This window comes from Macrotis lagotis, chromosome 2 (assembly GCF_037893015.1).
Source record: "Macrotis lagotis isolate mMagLag1 chromosome 2, bilby.v1.9.chrom.fasta, whole genome shotgun sequence".
Classification (NCBI taxonomy): Eukaryota; Metazoa; Chordata; class Mammalia; order Peramelemorphia; family Peramelidae; genus Macrotis; species Macrotis lagotis.
In genome coordinates, this window is record NC_133659.1 from 126896223 (window position 1) to 126919350 (window position 23128).

General features: G+C 38.7%; 1 protein-coding gene across 3 annotated transcripts in view; it reads right to left on the minus strand.

Moving 5' to 3' along the window:
* The window catches only part of HHIPL2 (HHIP like 2), a 41778-nt gene that overhangs the window by 16813 nt on the left and 1837 nt on the right, over positions 1-23128 (minus strand). For 2 of the 3 annotated variants that reach the window (XM_074222729.1, XM_074222730.1), the window contains exons 2-6: positions 19226-19441; positions 9517-10169; positions 7158-7301; positions 4259-4590; positions 3451-3577 (exon numbers count right to left, since the gene is read on the minus strand). In XM_074222729.1, coding sequence (XP_074078830.1) covers positions 3451-3577; positions 4259-4590; positions 7158-7301; positions 9517-10169; positions 19226-19291 — 1322 coding nt within the window. In that variant the 5' untranslated portion in view covers positions 19292-19441. Of the gene's footprint in view, positions 1-3450; positions 3578-4258; positions 4591-7157; positions 7302-9516; positions 10170-19225; positions 19639-23128 lie in introns of those variants that run through there. The other variant, XM_074222728.1, reaches the window with a different exon arrangement.

Sequence of the window (23128 nt, forward strand, 5' to 3'; positions counted from 1 at the left end):
ACACCAGTCTCCACCACAACTGGTTACCACATGTTCTCTAACATAAACATTCTAGCTTCCCTTTACAATTTGTCTTCTCCCATGATATTTATGTACAAATATACACACATAACCTATATCTCCAGGGCTTAGAAGAGTATCTGCATAGTTCTTTTTTTGCTTTCTTTTCTTTTTTCTTTCCTATCTATCTGTTGGGCTATGTATCTATTTATCATCTATCTATCATAGTTATTTTCAAGTATTTTGAGGACTGTCACTCCTTGGGAAAGACTTTAGGTTTATTCATCTTGGTCCTAACATGTAGAAGTAGGAATAATGGAAGTTAAAGAGAGTTTTATTTAGCTTACATAAAAGTAAAAAAGTTAAAATTTCTTAACCTTTAGAATTGTTCCAAAGTGGAAGGGTTGTCTCTGGAATTACTGAGCTACTTTCTTCCCTAGAGATCTTTGAGCAGAGAGGCTGAATAACCACATGTTGGTTGTTGTCAAGAGGATTCTCATTCAGGTACTAGTTGAACTAGATAGCTCCTGGTGCTAATTTCAAGTTCTAGAATCTGTGATATTCTCTTTTAGAACTTACTCATAATTTCAGTTTTACTAAATTTAAACTCTGAAGTTTTGGATTTACATTGTAATTTAACACAAAAAGAGCTGAGTAAGAAAGCAAATGCAAAGGAGCTATAAAAATAAATAGAAAAATAATAAATGATTTATAAAACTATTTTTATTGGAGCTCCTCACAGTTGGAAGCCAGGCAGCTTCCTAATGGAAATTAGAATTGCCTAGCCTAGGGAGCTAGCTTCAAAGCAAGGAACCAAAAAAAGAGGTCTATCCTCAGCAGGGACTCAGTTCTTCTTTAATGATCTACTTTTGGGCACAGGCTTCTGAAAGAATGGGAGCCAAGGCTGAGGGCGATGAAAATGAAAAGCAACTCATACCACTGGATAGGTGAGAAGTTTGACCATCATCCTCTTTCCCCCCAGGCCTTTTCACCTACCAACCACAAACTTGAATTCTACCACTAGGTTCCCTTGGTCCAGCAGTCACCTTGTCCTGCCCAGATCCAGGCCCATCCCAACATCTCCCTGCCATCCATGTCCACATAATCCTGCTGCAAGTTTTTACCATCAGGTTCCCCTTTATATGTTGTCTATTCCTATTAACATGTAAGCTCCTTAAGGGGAGGACTGTCTTATTTTCTGATTTATACAGGGATGCCCTGGACTTAGTACAGGGCCTAGCCCACAAGTTCACAAATGTTCTATTTAATTCAGCCCAATATTTTAATCTGTGGGGATCATTTTGAATTCTAATTCTCTTCCCCCTTCCCCATATACACCTCTTTCTCAACAAGTAATTTATTATCCATTGGTTGTATAAACCCCTATGCCTAATCACTACAGGGATTAGGAAAACCCCCACACCCCTAAAAAAATGGTTCCTGTCCTCAAGCAGCTTACACTTTACTTGGAGAAGGGCAAAAGTATATTGTGGAAATAGAATATGTACATAAAAAAAGAAAATATAAAATAATTCAAGGAAGTAGAGGGCATTAATATCTGATGTTTATCCTTCAGTTTTGAAGAAGACCATGACATCAGGGGGAGGTATGCCATGACAAACACATGAATTGTATTGGAGTGAGGTGATGCTGTGCTAAGTCACCAGCCTCACTTTCTTCTCCAGAGTCAGTGACCAAATACAAATCAGGACAAATGGAGATGGCCCTGGATGGGAGGCAATCAGGGTTAAGTGACTTACCTAAAGTCACACAGCTAGTAAGTGGCAAGTGTCTGAGGCTAGATTCGAACTCCCATTCTCCTGACTCCAAGGTCAGTGCTCTATCCACTGTACTACCCAGCTGCTGGCATTAATATACAGAAAGAGCAGGAAAAACTTCCCATGATGATTCATCATCAACTCCTATTGCTGTCATTTCCATGCAGATGATCCCCAAATCTCCTGCACATAACTAGATCTCATCTCTTACTTGAATTCAGTCCTGCATTTTCCACTGCTTTTCCACTGCTTCCTCTCCACCTGGCTTTCTCATAACCATTTCAAACTCAATATGTCTAAAACTGACCTCCTTAAATCTACCTCTTCTAACATCCTTACATCTATTAAGGATACCACCATCTTTCAAGTCATATTTGACTATATTTGAAATCCAGAAGTCATATATTTGACTCTTCACTCCTACCAAACCCCACTACCACCAAAGCCTTGTGGATCTACCTCCTCAACATCTCTCACATCCAGTCTCCTTTTAACTCAACCACAACTACTCTAGTCTAGATTTTCACTTTTTGTCTGGGCTATTTCAATGGTGTTCTAATTGGTCTCTCTATATGTCATCTCTATCCTCTCCAAATCACTCTCCACCTAGCTGCCAAATTGATATTTATGAGCAGGTGTGAATATATTATTCCTCTGCTCAGGAATCATCAGTGCCTTGCTGGTTCCCATCAGATATTCAATCAAGCAATGACAATCTTGTATACATTAACTTACAGTAGATATGTAAGTGATCATTATTTACTTATAAAGGAACACTTACACAGTCTGTTATATGATGTGCTGTATAAATGTTAAGCTATTAGTATACTAACGTCAGCAGGACTCCCAAGGGAAGCTTTTGATCCCTCACTGCAAGTATGCTGGCAAAAGTTCCTTGATGTCTCAATATTTCTGGAAGTAATTCAATCAGTCAATCAATCAGCATTTTTTAAGCACCTGCAATTGGTCAAGCAATGGAGATATTAAATAATAAGGGGAGGATTTTGGATCTTGGTCCTGGGACTTCTTACCTTCTCTGGGCCTCAGTTTTCAGAGTTTTAAAGCGAGAAAGAAGATTTAAATAAGGAATTCTTCACCTGGGGTCTATGAACTTAAAAAAAATGTATGTAGATAAATGCATTTTAATAGACTTGGTTTCCTTTGCAATCCCATGATTCTGAGAAAGAGTTCTTTTGAAGGGGTCCAGGTTAAAGCCACACATACACACACATACACACACACACGACACACACACACACACGTCAAGCGCCCTGAGTTTTGACCTTAGAAGGGATTTCAGAGATCATCTAATTCAATCCCCTCATTTTACAGAAGAAACTAGGGTCCAGAGAGGTTAAATAAGTCTCCTACTATACTATTCTGACTATGAATTCCAGTATTCTCCAGATTTAAGGTCAAATCTCTCCCAGATCAAAGAAGAAAAGAAGGAAGGGAGTTGTGGAAAGGGAAAGTTGGAGGATGGTGTGAAATAAAACTGAAGAATGAATGGTTCTTGGAATTAGAAAAGGAAACATGGCAGATCATGGGATCTCAAACTGAGAGCTAAACCTCAGAGGTCATTGATTTTATAAAAATTTTATAAATAAAGAAACTGGGACCTAAGGAGGTTAAGAGAGTTGCTCAAAATGACACAAGAAGTAAGATTCCTTACCCACTCATAAAGTCCCCAAAGATGTAGAGGCCATTTAGATTTGGGGATTCACACCCCCTGTAGACATATCCTCCAGTGATTGACTTTCCTACCAGATGGCCATAAGCATGGATTGGCAGGATGTCATCTGTCAAGAAACAAATGGAGAAATAGCTATTATTTATCAATAACAAGAACTGACAGGTGATGTAAAAGAAACTGACATAAGGGGGGCAGCTTTGAAGTTGTGGGTTTTTTTAATTACTGTCATACAGGAAGCCACATGATGGCGTTTGAGATGAGCAAATCTTTCTAATGCTACGCATGCAGTTACAAACCTCAAAATACAATACCTAATATAAAAAAAATTAGAAATGCACATTTTTATCAAGGAATTGTCACAGTCTGTGTCAAGAGCACTCAAGAAAGGAGAAAGAGTCTATTAACCAGATGAGACTGATTCAGTGAAATGTGACTTACTTCTGGTGCTAGGTAAAAGAAGGGATTCTGGCAAGGGCCTGTATGGCCTTCTCTGTTTCCAGCATCCAAAAGGATAAAGATAAAAGAACACTGAGCAGGCAGAGAATATTGAATTCAGATATGCTTTTGTTACACATACACACACAAACACACACACACACACACAAGACCTGTGATTTCATCAGTAGAGGAGATATGGGGACACACAAGCAGTATGTTATGTGTGTTCATGACAGAATATGAATCCAGATCTTTCTGACTCTAAGGTTCTGTATGACTCTCATCATGCCACAGTGACTCTCATTCCCAATCTGTATCCCTACCCCTCAAATCAGATTTTCTTGCTTACCTAAAGAGGCATTATGGCAGAGTTTAATGTCATAACATTCAAAGCCTTCCTTAGCTCTCCAGCCGTAGTTTCCTCCTTTAACAATGACATCCACTTCTTCAAATCTGTTCTGGCCCACGTCACCACAGAATATTCGGCCTCGGCCCCTCTGGGTGATGGGGTCACCTCGATCAACTGCACAGCGCCACATGTTCCTGACTCCATAAGCATAGATAGCAGGGTGAGCCCCAGGCTCAGAGACAAAGGGGTTGTCTGAAGGGATCGCATAACGCTTGTTATCTGAGCCTCTCCGGTTTACATCTATCCGCAACACTTTTCCCAACAGTGAACTTCTGAAGAAGGAAAAAAAAAAAGGAAGAAGGGGAGAAAGGAAAGAGAGTTAGAAATAAATAATTAGACTAAAATAACAAGGGTGCCTACAAATGCCACAGAAAAGCAACACAGTTGGAAGAGGGGATGAGAAGAGACTTCAAACTTTGAAGCATAAAGCCCCCTTAAGGGGAGAAGGGAAGGGGAGACTCAGAATTGGAGAGGGTTATGTGGAAGGTGGAAAACTAGACATCTTGGGGTCTGAGAGACTCAGTATAACTGAAGGAAGGAATAGAGCAAGATAGCACCAGGGAGAAATTCTGGGAATTGTGGGGGGGTATGGGGGGGCAGGGGGAAGGGGGAAGGGGGGCTGCAGGGAGGGGGAGAGGCGTGTCACCTCATTTTAACTACTAACTACGTGCTTAGCTTATTGTTTGTGCCTATTTAGGAGTACAAATGCTATCAGAATCTTATACATTTAAGCACCCAGTTCTCTTATCCTAGTTTCAATTTTATTTTTCCTGCCTAAGATACATCTGAGGCAGGCTATTGTGTGTTATGATAAGATTGCCTGAAATGGTTTCCTAGGGCATTCATGCTGTTTTCTATTACATTTAAATCCATGCAAGGTGTTAGAATGCTGAAACTTAAGGAATCATTTCTTAAATATTTATTAAGTCCTTACTATGTGCAAGGTATACTGTGATAAGGATGTAAAGGCAAAAATGAAACTATTTCACTATTAACTTCACTGAAAAAAGATGATATTGATTCTGTATCATTTTTTATTGATTCTATTTACAGTTAACTGATTCTTAGTCTCTAAGCTTAGTGCAGAGATTCAGCTAACTTATAATGAGCTAAGCTTAGAAATCCCATTCTCCTTTATCATGTTCTTATTCTTGTAAAGGAAATCTGCTATCCTGCTATCCTTACCCAACTTCTCAAGTCTACAGACAGACAACATAGGACTTCTGTATGTTAGACACTGTATAAAACAGAGAGAGAACAAAAAAAAAAGGGCAAAGCCCTTTTTAAAGTCTTGTCTAGTTTCTTTATACCATCAGGTTATCTTTCAAAGATATCTGTTTGGTTTTCAAAGAAGTATGGCGCATTGTATCTCACCTTGTAGGTGAACTCAAACAAGGAACCTTAGTCACTGGAGGAAAAAAGGGGGATTGTTGTTATCCCCTCAATTACAGTTTCTGATCAATATGTTGTCCCCCTTGCCTCAACTATATAACCAATCATGTTGTCCTCAATCCTATAATATTGTCAGCTGTACACCAAATCATAATTTGATTCCATCTATAAAGTCTTATTCTTTGTTCTGTATTCCCCCAAAATTATGTAAGGGAATCTTTTCTTTTGCTAGGTGTCGGGCTTAAACTGAGGCAAGTCATTAAGCCCTTCGTTATCAGATTCATGCCCTGTTTAACAGCTATTAATGGCTATTCTTATTAACAGCTATGTAACTGTTATTTTGCTCAAACAATACATGCCTCAGTCTTCTTTTGTCGAATTCAACTGATGACACATTTGCCCCTGATTTCACTATGTAAGTCTAAGCAAAGCTCCTCTGCCCTTCTCGGCACTTCAGAAACAATAATGCTACCTCTCAATCTCAGTGAGGTGTTTGGAATATGGAAAAAAATTCTTCCAAATGAATTCAAGATGAAAGTTGACTTTTACCCAACTTATCAAGTCTACAGGCAGACAAGAAACATTTATTAAAGGCTTCTGTATATTAGACACACAAAAAAAGGGCAAAATGTAGAAGGCAACTTCTAATTAATTGGTACATACAAGATATTTACATTTTCTTTTTGGGGGCAAGGCAATGGGGTTAAGTGACTTGCCCAAGGTCACATAGCTAGGTTATTATTAAGTGTCTGAGACTGAATTTTAACTCGGGTCCTTCTGACTCAAGGGCCTGGGCTCTATCCTCTGTGCCACCTAACTACCCTATTTACATTTTCAATGGCAGGTAACTTTAGAAGAGACAGCACTAACAATTTGAGGCCTCAAAGGAAAGATGAGAAAAGTTTCCTGCAGAAGGTGAAATTTGAGCTGAGTCTTGAAGAAAGCCAGGGAAGGTATGAGTCTTGGCAATAAGGAAACTGCTGAGCTTATATGTTTATAATACAAAATTAATTCCCTAGTGAAAGGTGCTATGAGAATCCAAAAACTTAATTAACCAAACAAGACTCCCAGTTGAATCTGGAATCTGAACAATGGAAAAAAACCTTCTCCATAGGATCATCTCATAGGATGAGCTAATCAGCATGTCTTGACCTCATACCTAGGGCAAACTAAAGGAGCTTCTGGTCTCAACCTCCTAAGAACATCTTTCTTTTTTTATATAGATTACATTTATTTATTTGTTTGTTTGTTTGTTTATTTGTTTTTTAGGGTTTTGCAAGGCAAATGGGGTTAGTGGCTTGCCCAAGACTACACAGCTAGGTAATTATTAAGTGTTTGAGGCTGGATTTGAACTCAGGTACTCTTGACTCCAGGGCCAGTGCTCTATCCACTGCGCCCAAGAACATCTTCTAGACAAAAAGAGATTGAAGCCCAGCCCCCAACTTACTTGTTCTGAGCATTTCCAAACTTGCCAAATGGGTCTCCAGCTTGTCCACCATCACCAGTGAATATATATAGATAGCCATCAAGGCCAAAGAGAAGTTGTCCCCCATTATGATTGGAAGCTGGCTCTTCTAATTCCAGGATGACTCTAAAAGAGAAGGATAAACTATACAGATATCTTTTGACTCAAACTGAAAATCTGATACACAAAAATAGTCTTCTAAGAGAGCCAAGATATCCCACGTTCCCCAAGTTCAAGTGACTTACTATTTTCAGTTTATAATCAGCGCAAGTATGCTGTGTTTAATCAAATTCTTTCCCTGATTAGCACACTCCCTAGGTGAATTCCTAGCTAGCCTACTACCGTGGGTCCTAAATTGGATTTGGGATTTGCTGTGTCTGGCAAAGTCTCCAGAAGAAAATTCTTTGGTAAAATGACATTCACCTTGGATTCTGTACTTCATTTTGTTTGATCATATGCATGACTGTGTTGGTAAATGTTTTTTTTTTAATTTATTTAAGGCAATGAGGTTAAGTGACTTGCCCAAGGTCACACAGCTAGGCAATTATTAAGTGTCTGAGGCCAGATTTGAACTCAGGTACTCCTGACTCGGTGCTCTATCACTACCTAGCTGCCCCATGAATAAACTTTTCAAATCACTTTCCTGCATGAGAATTAAGCACTGAGCTTTGCAAGATTGAGAGTGAAGGGAAGGAATGGGGAAGAATTGGAACATGGGATATGCCACTGGGCCACCTAGCTGCCCCTGGTAAATGTTTAATTGGTTCAACTCAAAAACAGAAAAACACGTGAAAGAAATGCTTTTAACTGATCTTATTAACATTTTTTCTTCATTACTTTTTTAAAGTCTAAACAATCAACAAAACAATCAAACCTGTTTTGCAGCAAATTTCCACAGTATAAATGCTCACCCTCAAAATTTAACAATCTGCTACTCACCAGCTTTAGCCATATCCCTGTTAATTTACTGGTAAATATTTTTAACTCTGACCTTGCCTCAGTTGAATGAGAAAAAGAAGGGCTCCCTAACATCCTGTCTAGAGGAAAAGTAGAACTGACCAATCAGGGTCTTTTGAGGTTCAGAATTAATCTATAGTGACAAAAAGAAAATACCCAAGTGGTCTGTGGGAAACAAGGTGATGCCTCAAAAAAAGGATGGATTTAGAATCAAAGGATTTGTTTTTGAAAACCAGTTCTGCCACCACTATTCATGAGACCTTAGGCAAGTCACTTTTTAGTTTTCTGGTCCTCAGCTTCCTTATCTATAAAATGAGAGGGTTCTAGGGTCCCTTCCAGCTTTCAGTCAAGGATTCTAACACAAGAAATCTTTCTCCAGCAATAACTGGGGAGTTTGATCTTTGAAATTGTTCCCCATGATCATTATTGGATTAGAGTTAGCATTTGTAACTCCTAAGAATGTGTTTGTTAAAATTTCAATGTAAAGCAATTACACCTTGGGAATTATCATAAACTAGGGCTTGGTTTATTGTTTTGTTGATAATCTAAAGAAAGTAAAGGAGTAGATATTAAGAATGCAGAATTGATGAAAATGATATTAAGAACACAGAATAAGTTTTAAAATTTGTCCTATATACCTGTTTTTCTGGGGAGACAGTTGTTATCTACCAGCGCGCGCACACACACACACACACACACACACACACACACACAAATATATTTTATATATATATATATATATATATATATATATATATATATATATATACCCATCCATATACCAGCATATATATCTATATGTGTGTCTATGTATATGTGCATATGTGTGCAGATAGATGGATGAATTATAGATATAAATAGCTCTGGGTCATTTTGTCACAAGTAGATAAGGCACTATTGCCTAGGGTTTAATTAACCTCATCATTTGGAGATTTAGAATGTCCAACTATGTACCCAAGATAATTAGAAGTACTGCACTTTATTAGTTTGGATTTTATACCAGATACTTACAAGTTCCTATACTTAACAAATAATTTTAAATGTCTTTTTCATATTTGATAGAGGATTTAAAATAGCTGAGCTTGAATTATTGTATCCCTTCTCCATAATCTTTGAGACTTTCTTATCCCTTTGTATAGACAGTGAGAAAGAAGTGAAGAAAATATTTAAAAGGAAGCCTTTTGTAAGTTTAGTTCATTCAATTAGTGAAACCTCGTAAGAGTTTTTTGAGTAAAGGGGACACATTATAAGGATCTACTCTGAACATTCACATTATTTGGCAATGCCTCTTTGGAAATGTGATGACTCATAGAACACAGTCACCCAAAAGTGTTCTTATGGGTCATCAAAAAATACAATCTCTGCCATCTGTCAAACTCTTTACCTTTCTGAGTTTATATCAGCCTTATTCATATCAGCCTGAGAAACCCTCATCTCACTGATACGAATTTTTTCTGCCTTCTTTTTGCCCTGGCATGAGTAGTAAATATAGAATTTGAGGTTGCGTCGGAATCTGGGGTGGAAAGCCAAGCCCAAGAAGCCTCTCTCATCACCTATCCATGGGGTTGTCAACACCAAATTCTTGAGGTCCAGGAAAGGCTCCTCTAATCGTCTCCCATCTGGCAAGTAGACCCACACTACTCCAATCTGTTCAGCAACAAAGAAGCGATGAGTTCTATCCCCAGCATGGACCATAGAGACTGGGTTCCTCAGCCCATTGGCGACTTCAGTCAAACAGAGTTGCAAACAACCCTTACGGTCCTCCACCACAGTTCCAAGGTTGCGATTGAGGTTGTCATTCCTTAGTACATTGGGAAAACAGTAGTCCTGGTCTGGGAGATTGAGGAGGTGGCAAAAGTGGGCTCCATTCTTCTCCTGGGATGTTCCAAAATGGCGGTCATTAGTCAGCAGAGAGATGGCAGAGTGGCAATTGGAATGGAATGCTGAGCAGTAGTCAGAGCAAAGGCCTGGAAGATTCCGGAGGGGTGTCCGAGGGTTTTCAGCATCATAGAGGTGAGCTGCATAGGGTGAGCACTCCTAGAAAAGGGAAGGGAGACTGGTCAGAGGACTTAAGTCTGGTAAAGAGCTTTGTGAATCTTTAAGTTAGGATTTCTTAACTTGGTATCCCTGAACTTTAAATATACATGTGTGAGGGAGAATTTTTGTCTATGTATATATGTATGTATTTGAGAATTTATTTCAATATTATTAGTTTCCTTTGTAATCCTATGTTTTAATGCATTTAATAACATCATTCTAAGAGGTCCATAAGCATCTCTAGAATGCCAGTGGTTCATGATACCAAAAGAAAAAAAGTTAAAATCCCTGCTTTCAGTTTCTGTACAATGTTTATCAATATGAAACACACACACACACACACACACACACACTCAGAGGCAGATGGAGGCAAGGGGCTGAGGTGAAAATGAAAAGACACATTGGGCGGCTAGGTAGCACAGTGGATAGAGCACTGGTCCTGGAGTCAGGAGTACCTGAGTTCAAATCCGGCCTCAGACACTTAATGATTACCTAGCTGTGTGGCCTTGGGCAAGCCACTTAACCCCATTTGCCTTGCAAAAAAACTAAAAAAAAAAAAGAAAATGAAAAGACAACAAAAAAAAAAAGACATTTACCCATCTTCTGAAGAAGGCAAGAGGAAAGGAAGAGGTCCTCTGCCAGCTCTAAATCAATAATCCTATATTATTGTCTTTGCTCCTGTCTAGCATTTGATTAGCAATGCAGAGTTTGGTCAGTCTACAGTTTTTGCTCAGATCATCCCCGTTATCTCCAGGTCTTTAGCATCATTTTGCTCATACTGACAGGATCCTGGTTATTCTTATAATTCTATTCCTGATGCTCCATGATGCCTCCTATGGTGTCTTCTTCCTTGTGATGGTTTCCTTTTTGCTCCTCCCTAAAGCTCCTTAATATATAAGACCTGGGATATTCTGAATAATTTGCCCAGGTCAAGTTCAAAACCACTAGAAGTTAAGGGATCTTGGGAAAATCTCCATGCATCTCTTGCTACAGAGAATTTGACTTGCCCCATTCACACAACCAGTTTATGTCAGAGACTTAAACCTAAGTTTTCCTGACACTAAGGCTAGTTCTCTATCCATTGTACAACACTGCCTCTCGGAGTGCTACATAAATCCCAGATATAAATTTTAATATCCTTCGGGATCCAGAATGATAGCAATAGGCTTTTGGTCTCCATCTTGGATCACACATTAAATAAGGAGGGAATGGAAATATAGTATAATGGTATAGTGAGGAAAGAACAAGGATTCTGGCCCAGGAAGATATGGATTTGAATCCTGGCTCTGCTACTCATTGCTTGGGCAGGTCACTTCACTTTAGACCCAAGATCATCTATAAAATGATGGATTTGGACTCATTGAGACATTTCATAAAAGCTCAGGACTCAGTCTCTCCCACTCAAATGCCAAGTGAATTGATTCTCTTTTTTTGGGAACCCAATTATTATTTATTAAAACATCTACTGAGTGGGACTGATTTTGAAATAAAATCACTAAATTTATAACTCCATTTACTTCCTTCAGAGAAGTCCTGGTAGGAGAGGTTGTAGATATTCCAAGAAGTCATTACTGCCCTCAAGCACACTGTGGGGTCCCTCTTTATTTTTTATTTTTTATTTTGTTTACAAGTTTGTTTTTTTTTTGCAAGGCAATGGGGTTAAGTGGCTTGCCCAAGGCCACACAGCTAGATAATTATTAAGTGTCTGAAGCCAGATTTGAACTCAGGTATGCCTGACTCCAGGGTCAATGCTCTATCCACTGCCACCTAGCCACCCCGGGGCCCCTCTTCAATTGTCTCCAGAGCTTATAGCAGATCTTGTTGATTCCTCCTAAATAATCTTTTCATTCTTTCAAAGTTAAGTAAATAAAATAGTTTAAGATATGATTGACTTCAAAAATGAAGTGTGACCAGAGAACAATAAGTTTAGTTTTGTTTTATGTGTTATAAATTGGATATAAAGAAATTGAAGAAAGGTGATCCTATTAAAGGGAGGCTAGACATCATCTCCCATCTCCATGACTTTGTTCTACTGTCTTCCATACATAAAATATACTTTCTTCTCATCTCCACCTCTAAAAACACTTCTGCATGAAGTCAGTCCCATAAGTGCTAGTGCCATTCTTCCTTTAATTATGTTGAAATAATTTTGCACATGGGAATGTACTAGCTTTCCCAACAGAAACAGGAGTAGAGCAATCCCCTTTCCCTGCTATCTGTGTGATGTAATTGTAGAGTTGCTAACAATAGATAAGAATAGGAGAAATTTATCTGTCTATATTTATGTAATGGAAGACTGAGCCATGATGAGATAATAAGGGACTGCTAATGAGCTTAGTACTTATAAGCATTAAGTGGAGAGTTCATTTCATGCAATTCCCCACATGGACTTTACAGCACACATAGACCTTCTGTCTATGGAACTAACCATGTGGTAAATAAGAGCCTCTTTGATTGACTTCTTAGCCAGAACTGAGGGGCATCCAAAATGCATTAATTGCCCAGAATATGGTCCTTATATTTCTAAGAATCTTCTTCTAGCCTGGTAGCATTCCAATAAATAATAATACTATAAAAGATAAATCCCTTTAGGGAGAAGCAAAAAGGAAGGGTCTTGTGCTGATGACATTAGAGTAGAGACACCTCTGCCCTAGAACTCTCAGAGAAGATATATACCTTCACCACAGAGAAAAAAAGTCAGAATAATACTTGGCTAATTTATATACACATACATATGTATGTATGTATTCATGGACACATATACAAACAGACACACACATACACCCAGCTCAACCTTCTACATGAAGTCTTTCTTAATTCCACCCAACTGCTAGTGTCTTCCCTCCCTCCCAAATTACTGTATTAAATGACTTTTGCATATTTTTGGTTTTTTTATACTGTATATTTTTATTACCCATTAGAATGTAATATCCTTGAAAGCAGAGATTATTTCATTCTTTGCACTTGTATACTCCATGTTTAGCATGATACCTGCACAAAGCAGGTATATCTTCTGGGCCATTCCTTCTTCCCTAGGGATGTAATAGGTGTGAGAACCTTGACAGGTTAGGGGAATATAAAATAACTAAGTCCCTTAGTCAAAGTTGCTTTAGAGAACTATTAATAAATAGTGATTTATTGATTGATAAATGTATATGTTTCCAAAAGAATATAATCTCAGTAAGGCAAATACCATTTGACTTTTGTCTTTGTATTCACTGTATCTGCCACAATGCCTGGCTCACAGTAGGCTCTCAATAAATGGTCATTGATTGTTTGTTGCTCAGGATACAAGGATCTGGGTAGATAAATCTCACCAGTATATTTCTTACATTCATTATTTTTGACCCCAACCTGTAATTTTATCATTGTACATCAATGTACATTGTACATTTCATCATCAGAGTACAGTCTGAGAAATTCTATCAATGCAAATCAAAGACTATTCTGCAACTTAAAGCTTTAGCGAGTTGACTGGCATACTAAGATTTAAGCAGTTTACCCAGGATCATTTGGCAGCATGTGTCAGAGGTGGGGGGTCTATACCTTTATCCAATATTTCTCTCTACTCCTACATGAAAATATATCCAATAAATATATGGCTATTAGCTAATAATTAAAAAAGTATACTAAGTTTTCTGTTGAACCAACCCAATCTGAAGATTACATTAAAATAAGGTCTTTAGAAACTAATATAAAAAAATTCTGAGCTTAGTGGACAATGAATATTACTTGGTTTTTCAATCATTAGTAGATAGTAATTAGGTTAAGTGTCAAGCTAACAAGCAGTAAAAACAAGGTACATGAAAAGACCAAAAGCTAGCATTTTATTTTTTTTAGGTTTTTTTCTTTTTTACAAGGCAAATGGGGTTAAGTGGCTTGCCCAAGGCCACACAGCTAGGTAATTATTAAGTGTCTGAGACCGGATTTGAACCCAGGTACTCCTGACTCCAAGGCCGGTGCTTTATCCACTACGCCACCTAGCCGCCCCCCAAAAGCTAGCATTTTAAAATAACATTTTGCTACTTTAATCCAGCTATAATGGCTGAGTTGAAACACTTATTCACTCTTAATAGCCTCTTTGGAAATGAGGAACCTTTCCTAGATTTCTTCTCAGTCTTTAAACCTATCCCAATACCAACAAAATTCAGTAAATACAGTGCTAATCCTTCAACTACAGAATTGCTGAGTTTTTATTTTCAAATCACCTGTCCAAAAGTCGAAGCCAATTCTTACTCTAGGACTACCATTTGAACTCCCTAAGAATTACTTTGGGGAGGTGCCCTGGATTCCTTGACAAGCAGCAAAGTTGCCTTAGAGATGTAATATCCTTTACTTTTGAAGACAACACCACTGTTTTTCCTCTTGGGATGAGAAATTTTCACCAATTCATACACTTTTGTTCAGCTGTCCAAAGTCCCATAGGACATAGAGGTACTACCCAGAGGGTCAGGATTAAATTCCTTATTTCTGATTCATTAGCATTATTCCTCTAACTAAGCTAACTTTTCTCAGATGAGTTAAGACTAATCACAGCATTCCCCATCTTTGCATTTCATAGGCTACCTTCTAATAGAAGTTATGAAGGACAAAAAGATGATCTGAAGTAAATAATATGGACCAAAAAATAATGCAGACATTGGATAATCTAGAAATTGAATTATCCCTTGGTTATCTCATAGTCCCCTACCCTCTGACTGTCAAGGTTCCCACAGCTGTGACATCATCCTGCCCTAAGGAAGAAGGAATGATCCAAAATATATCATCAACCTAATATTCATATCTCCTACTCCCTAGCACAGTGTCTTTACACATTATAAGCTAATTAATACATCTTTGTTGTTGAATTGAAGGCACTTTCCAACTGTTTAGGTCAACATCATTGAACATGGGAGCGTTTGATGTAAAGGAGGCAATGGAGCCTTTGGAAAACATAACTAGAAATGACTGATAGGTAAAAATAAAATGCAATTCAATTATAGGAGGAAGAAGTATCAAGGAAATACAGACACTGAGAAAGTAGAAATCAGAGAGTTGGATTGGGTTATCCAAATCAAGGGCGTACAGACATAGAGAAACCAGGACTAAACAAAGAAAACAAATACAGGGAACTCAGAATGAGGAGCTCCCACAGTGCCAGTGGCCTGACTACCTGCTCAGAAATTCATTCTCTGTAAGCTTCTCTTATATGTAAATACCAACATCTGCCTACCTTTGAGTTGCTCCTTCTTCCTCAGCATTTTCCAGTGAGGGAGGGGAAGGACAGGGGGAAAGAATACACATTTATATGGCATTTAATATTTTATGTGCTAGGCCAAGCATTTTAAAAACATTACTTTAGTTGATCCTCATAACAACCCTGCAACAAAGGTGCCATTACTATTCCCATTTTATAATTGGGGAAAGAGGCAAACAGATATTAAGTGACTTATCCAGGGTCACACAACTAGTAAGTGTCAGAGAGCAGATTTGAACTCAGCACACTATGACTCCAGGCCCAACACTCTATCCACTGAGCCACCTAGCAGTCTGGTGTCACCTAATAGAAACCTAGTCACCTGCTCCATTGCAATGAGGTCCATCTGTTGGCATCCCCATCCCTCCTTCAGTCATCATAGGTTGCTGCATACACAGTATGATGAGGACTAGTTTTTACATCCCAGAAGTCCTGCGTCTTTCTGCTTATATATAATAAATAAAGGCAGTTCCAAGGTAGATAAGAGGCTGGCCTCTTCCAGGATACTGGTTACCTTCTGCTTTCCTTCCCCATTTGCTAACATGGAGGATTGATTATAATAATGGAACATAAAACTTTGAACATTATGAGTAGTTAGTAAACCACCTACCTTTCCTGATTTCCCAGATATTAGTCTACCTAGTGAAATTACTTTGTATTTGTGGATATGTTGTTGGGCAATCATGGATGAATTACAACCTTCATTATTGGACAGAATGCCCACATTGATGAGATCAGAGTTCTTGGATGATTTGACTATATATCATATCACCCTTGAGGGCAAGGATCATTTCATAGCATAGTTTCTTGTACATAGGACACGCTTAATAAGTGGCTATTGAATTCAACTGATAATCAGCTTTGCAAAAATATAATACTATAATTATTTCTTCATCTTTGCCTTATAAACCCCTCTACAAATAATGGCTACCAGTTCTGAATTGGCCCACCAGTTCAATTCACTGGCTGTGGGAAAACATCTTTATATATTTGGGGTAGAGAGATGACTTAGGAGCATTATCTGAAGAAAATCATACTTTTGTTAAGATTTTCTTTCCTACTCATAACCATTCATTTATCTCTGGGTCAAATACAAGGGGTCACAATTAAGGATAGGATGAAGTTTCCATCCTTCCTGATCTTAATAGTGTTTTGTTTTGTTTTTTTTGCAAGGCAAACAGGGTTAAGTGGTTTGCCCAAGGCCACACAGCTAGGTAATTATTAAGTTCTGAGGCTGGATTTGAAGTCAGGTCCTCCTGACTCCAGGGCCGGTGCTCTATCCATTGTGCCACCTAGCCACCCCCTTAATAGTGTTTTAAAGCTAGATATGTAAACTGGCCCCTATGGGAGAGAGGAAAGGAAAAGAAGAATCACAGGTAATTAGAGCTGGAAGGGACTGTCTTAGTTCAGCTTCATAATTTACAGATGAGGAAACTTAAGCCCAGAGAAATAAAATGACTTGCTGGAGATTACATTGTAAATGACAAGTCAAGACTTGGTATCTTGGGAATAGGAACATTAATGCACTGTTGATAGACTTGTGAACTGAACCAACCATTCTGGACAGCAATTTGTAACCATGCCCAAAGAGTTACCAAATTGGCATTGCTGAATATTAAGCAATACCAGAGAAAAGGGAAAAGGACTATTTGTACAAAATTATTTACAGTAGGTTGTGGGGGGGGGGGGGTTGTGGTGGCAAAGAATGAGAAATTGAGGGGATACCTATCATTTGGGGAGTGGCTACACAAGTTGTATGATATATTATTGTAATGGATTACTATTGTGCTATAAGAAATGATGAGCAGGATGGTTTCAGAAAAACCTGGGAAGATTTATATGAACTGAGATAAAGTGAGTAGAACCAGGAGATCATTGTACATAGTAACTACAATTCTGTAATGATGGTCAACTGTGAAAGACTTAATTACTCTGATAAGACAATGATCAAGACATTTCCAAAGGACCCATAATGAAAAATGCTGTCTACCTCCACAAAGAGAACTAATAAACTCTGAGTGCAGACTGAAGCATACGTTTAAATTTTTCTTTATATTTCTTATATGGTTTTTCCTAATTTTTTCTCAACATGGCTAATATGGAATATGACTCCATATGCATAACTCATATCCTATTGTTTGCCTTCTCAATGAGTGAGGGAGGGAAAGGAGGGAGGAAGAGAATTTGGAGCTCAAAAATTTTTTAAATGAATGTTAAATTTTTTTTACAAGAAATGAAAGCTTGATGCCAGCTAACACAGACTTGGCCTCTTCCCAATTAAATGGATGGGGAAGGGTGTTTGTGACCAGGAACTGACAATACAGCCTTGGGCTGGAAGATATCCTTCCTCCTGGCTTCTGTCATGACTGTCTCCAAGAATTCTGCAATTATTAACTGCTTTGGATCTATCAAAGTAATAAGGTCAGAAGTCAGTAGATAGAATGTTTCTTTGTGGTCCTTCTTGTAATAGAATTGTTTGGGGCATCAAGAGGTTAAATGACTTGTTCAGGGACATACTACTAATATGCAACAAAGGTGAAACTTGAATCCAGATCTTACTGACTTCAACATCCGCTCTCTACCCACAATCTCACACTGCCTCTCTTAACAGTAAATTACCCAAGAGTTTTCCCCAGTAAAATGAGCAATCTCAGTAGTTTCCAGGTCCTACTCCATCTTCCTGCCTAACCTTCCTTCTCCCCATATCCCAACACTCCAAGTCACAGTTTACATTTTTAAGCTGAGGAGAACTGTGTTGGTGCTTCTCTAGAATGTGGATTTTGGCTGAATCCAATCATCTGGTGAAAGCAATGCCTCCATGACTCAAGCAGTATGACTTTTACCAAACCAACTCCTGGAAACCAGTGGAGTCATGTCCCTGGGGAGAGAAATGCCTACTCTCCCCCCTGTGTCTGGCCCCCATCACTACCCTGGCACTGAAGAGAAGATTCAGGAAGGAGTGAATCCCAGATTCCAGGGGACTCCGTAAAGACGGCCCCTAACTTACCCCTCTACGCCTGCAGAGAGGATTCAGGAATAGCTAGAACTCACAAGAGGCCCATCCCCAGCCACCTTTTACCCTCTTGCCAAAAAAAAAAAAAAAAAAAAAGAAAAAATCCCCAAAGGAAATTATTTCAACCCTCATCTGGACTTTAGAGAGAGGAGACAGGTTAAAGAGAGAATCCTACAAAGCCACTTCTTATTCTACAGAAGACTGAGAAAGCTCCAAGGAAGGCAGCCCCTGTCAAAATATTTGCAGCATGTCCCTGTCCAAAACAGGCAGTGCAGAAGAAAGGATACTATTATAATCAGAACCTGAGTGGTTTAGCTGGCAAGATAATGTAAACTTCTATCTAGATGGGAAGCACAGACTTAAGGGTAGCCCTGGTAGGTAATGAGTTCCTTGTCACTGGAAACTAGGTGACCACTGATTGGCAATTCTTGATTAGAAGCAGGTTGGAGGGGCGGCTAGGTGGTGCAGTGGATAAAGCACCGGCCCTGGAGTCAGGAGTACCTGGGTTCAAATCTGGTCTCAGACACTTAATAATTACCTAGCTGTGTGGCCTTGGGCAAGCCACTTTAACCCCATTTGCCTTGCAAAAACCTAAAAAAAAAAAAAAAAAAAAAAGAAGCAGGTTGGAGTAGTTTGCATTCTCTTCCAACTCTAAAATTCGGCCATTGAGGGAAATGGAGTGGCATCCCCTTCCACTATTGCCATCCAGCCTGGCACCCCCTCCTAGCTGCCTACGATCAGAGTGGCATCTAATCCTAAAGTCTCTATCCCTTACTGCCTCCTAGCCTAGATCATATCCATCCCTACCTGGCAAAGGATGTCCTTGATATAACCACCACACAGCTTATGGCCTTTCAGGTCTAAGTATTCCATGATGTCCCAATAGCGGGCAGCAATGCGGCGGTCCTTGTTTTGATCACAGCAGCCAAAGGTTTCATAGTCAGAGCAGAACTCTAGGTGCACTGGGGGCTTGAAGGGGGGTCCATAATCCAGGCACTGTGGATGTCCCTGAAGAAAGGCAGCCTGGATTAGGAAGAGAAAAAGGTAAAAGTAGGAAACACAGAAAGATTTGGGGATCTGGGAGCCAAGCCTAGATTCCAAGTTCCCTGGACCACCCCTAGGAACAATCCCTCTCAGCATCTTGGCCTGGGAAACACTCAAGCTGCTGTTTACCCAAGGTTGACTTCCCTGCTTTCTACTTGATCCCTCCCTCTCTTCCTCCTCCTCTCCCCTCCTCCTTCTTCCCCCTCCCTCCTCTTTCTCCATGAAGTTTAGTAGCAATCTACTGGACAGAACTTTTCTTAAATGGTAGAGCAGTCATTCTCCATGTGAGATCTCCTCCATCTTCATTCAAAGGACAGAGCTAGAAACCACAACTAGAAATGAATCTTGTCGATGTTTCTACCCCAAAACACACACACACACACACACACACACACACACACACACACACACACACACCTGAAATATTATGATTGATCAATTAGCAGAGTGAAATTGTGGACATAATAGTGATCTATCAAATTTATTCTGGCTTTAAATTAAAAAAATCTGTAACTTGAATGTAACCTCAGTTTCAAAACCCACTGATAGGACCTGCTCTCCTTATTAGTGGAGATAGATGATCTACACCCTGGATTTTGGGATTGGGATTAGATTAACATCACAAGACTCTCCTCAAAGTTTTGGGGAAAAATAAGTGCAAAATCATAATGCTTCCCAGGTGGGACACTCACAATCCTGATCCAACATGTTTCTAATACTGCACATGGAAGTTGGGTACAGTGGAAAGGAACTTAATAACATTATTTCAATGTTATTTCAGGCATCACACAGGATTTTGGAATTGCTGAATTATGCCTCAACTAGCTGAATTTTGGATTCACCAATGCAGAGGAAGAGGGAGGGAGTGAATTTAGGGAATCTTGTACATATAATTAAGAGTAAGGAAAAGTAAAACAAAAGAGGCCTAGTGATCTCCATGAACTATCTGTGAGAAATATTTGGGGAGATTCATCAGGAATATATGGTCAAGCTAGGCAGTTCTCTATGGCTAAAAATTATATGCAGATGGTAATCTGAATCAAAAAATGGAGTTACAATACTAAAATAATGATAATAATACTAGTCAATATTTTTAAAGCATTTTTTTTTTAGTTTTTGCAAGGCAATGGGGGGGGGGGGTAAGTGGCTTGCCCAAGGCCACACAGCTAGGTAATTATTAAGTGTCTGAGGCTGGATTTAAACTCAGGTACTCCTGACTCCAGGGTCGGTGTTCTATCCACTGTGCCACCTAGCCACCCCCAATATTTTTATAGCATTTTAAGGTTTTACAAATACTTTAAAAATATATCATTTTATCCTCACAACAACCCCAAGGTTCTACTGTTGCTGTTCAGTCATTTCAGTCATGTTCAAGTCTTTGTCACCCCATTTGGGGTTTTCTTAGCAAAGATACTGGACTGTTTGTCATTTCCTTCTCCAGCTCATTTTACAAATGAGGAAACTGAGGTAAATGACTTACCCAGGGTCACACAGTCCAGACCCTCAAAGATAAAGTCTTGCTGATTCCAAGTCCAGCACTCTTATCCACTATACCTACTAGCTGTCCTCCAAAGAATCTGGATTATTATATTATCCCTCTTTTAATGACGGGGAAACTGAGGCAGAAACAAATTAAGTGACCAACCCAGGATCACACAGTTAGTAAGTATCTGAGGTTGCACTTGAATTCAGCTATCTTGAGTCTAGATCCAATACTTCTAGCTATTGCATCACCTGTCTATAAAGCAAGTTCTTTAGAATGATGCAGCATTTTGCTTGGATATCATGGATATATAACAGTTTAATTCATTTGTGAAAGCAAAGCAAAAAATAAACAAATTACTAAACAAGTAATTGAATGAATGGATGAATGAATGAATAAGAAATATGAAAATCCCAAAATGCCATAACACTATACAAGGACCAAGGAGAAATTAAATGTAAATCAGGTGGAGAAGTAATTAGAGTATAGCTTTTGGCTGTTTATTGGTTTGTTATTTTGTTTGCTTGTTTTCCCAGCTCTTCAAGGAACTTGAAATTTGTTTTTGATTAAAAGTTGCTCTTAGGAATGCTATTCAAAGGGGAAAGGAGTCTTAGAAATCCTCCCTCTCCCCACTCACCACCACAATCTTCACCTTGGTTGTATTTTGATAAAGACAAAGAAGTAAATAGTCTGGCTTCCATCAATTACCCAGATGCTTCAAATGCAAGATAAAAGTCAAACTAAAGCAAAAATACCTTTGCTCATTATTCAGAAAAGTAAGAAAAGGCCAAGGGTTTCTCCCCAAGAATTATGCAGATTGCTGCTGTTCACATGGTTCTCCTTGGCCCACCTCTCCTGTTTGTACTGTCCTGTGTTCTACTCATTTCACTTTTTTTTAAAAAATATGACCACAAGCCCAACACACCTGACTCATCCATTGCTGACTAGGTAGTTTCCATGGGAGTGGTAGCTAAATGGTCCAGTAAAGTCAGTTTTCTGGAAATCTTGCCAGAAGGGCAATTGAATGGCACAATGGATAGAGAGCAAGACCAGGAAGACAGGAAAACTTCTTCCTGACTTCAAAGTGGGCTCAGACATTGAATAGTTTTTTGATCCTGGATAAGTCATTTAACCTATTTGCCTCAGTTTCCTCATCTGTAAAATGAACTGGAGAAGGAAATGACCAAACTATTCCAATATCTTTACTAAGAAAACCCCAAATGGAATCTTGAATGGTAATTTTATGCAAGATGCATAAAAAAACTGCCTAAATCCAGACAGTGAAGATACAGCTGCCATTTGGCTTCTCGGGAAAGAAAGGAGTATTATTTTCACTTGAGGTGAACATTCCCATATTTTCTGGAGCACTTGCCAAAATTTTTTATTTAATGCCTATTTATTTGAGTTTCAGTTGCCTTTTTTCATAGAAGTAGTTTCCACAAAAAGGGCATCTCTTTCATAAGTTTTTTCAATTGTGTGAATCATCAGATGGTAAAATGTTGAAATAACTTAAATATATAAAGTTCTAGCATTCCTAGACTACTGACCTTATGAAATAAAGTCCAATGGAGTTGCTTTTGGTCACTAACCACAAGATTTACAGAGCAAATGATACATTTTGGCTTTTGTGTTCATCAGAGAAAGTTACAGTTAGAATGAATAAATTTTTAAGGATCAAAATGAAATATTTCAGGGAAGTTTCATTAAAAAAATATCACTAGACCAATACATTATTTCTTGATTTAATTGAAGCATAGAGTGATAAAGGTAAGTGCTATTATTATCTCCATTTAACAGATAAAAAAATTGAGGCAGACAAGTGTAAAGTGAATTGCCCAGGGACACACAGCTAGTAGGTGTCTGAGGATGTTTTGAACTCAGGTCTTCTTACCTCCAGGTCCAATGCTCCTTTGCAAAACATTTCATTCTCACAACCTGTTAGTTAGATGCTACTATTAATCTCATTTTACAGATTAAGAAACTAAGACATAGGTTAAGTGACTTGCCCAGGGTTACAAATCTAGTATATGTTTGAAGCAGAATTCAGACTTATATCTTCCTGACTCCAAATTAGGTTACTCTAATCACTAATAGACCTGATTTACATTTAAATATATAGTACTTTAAAACCTGCAAAATGCTTAGCAGACATCTTATCAGATCCTCACATGATACGAGGTAGG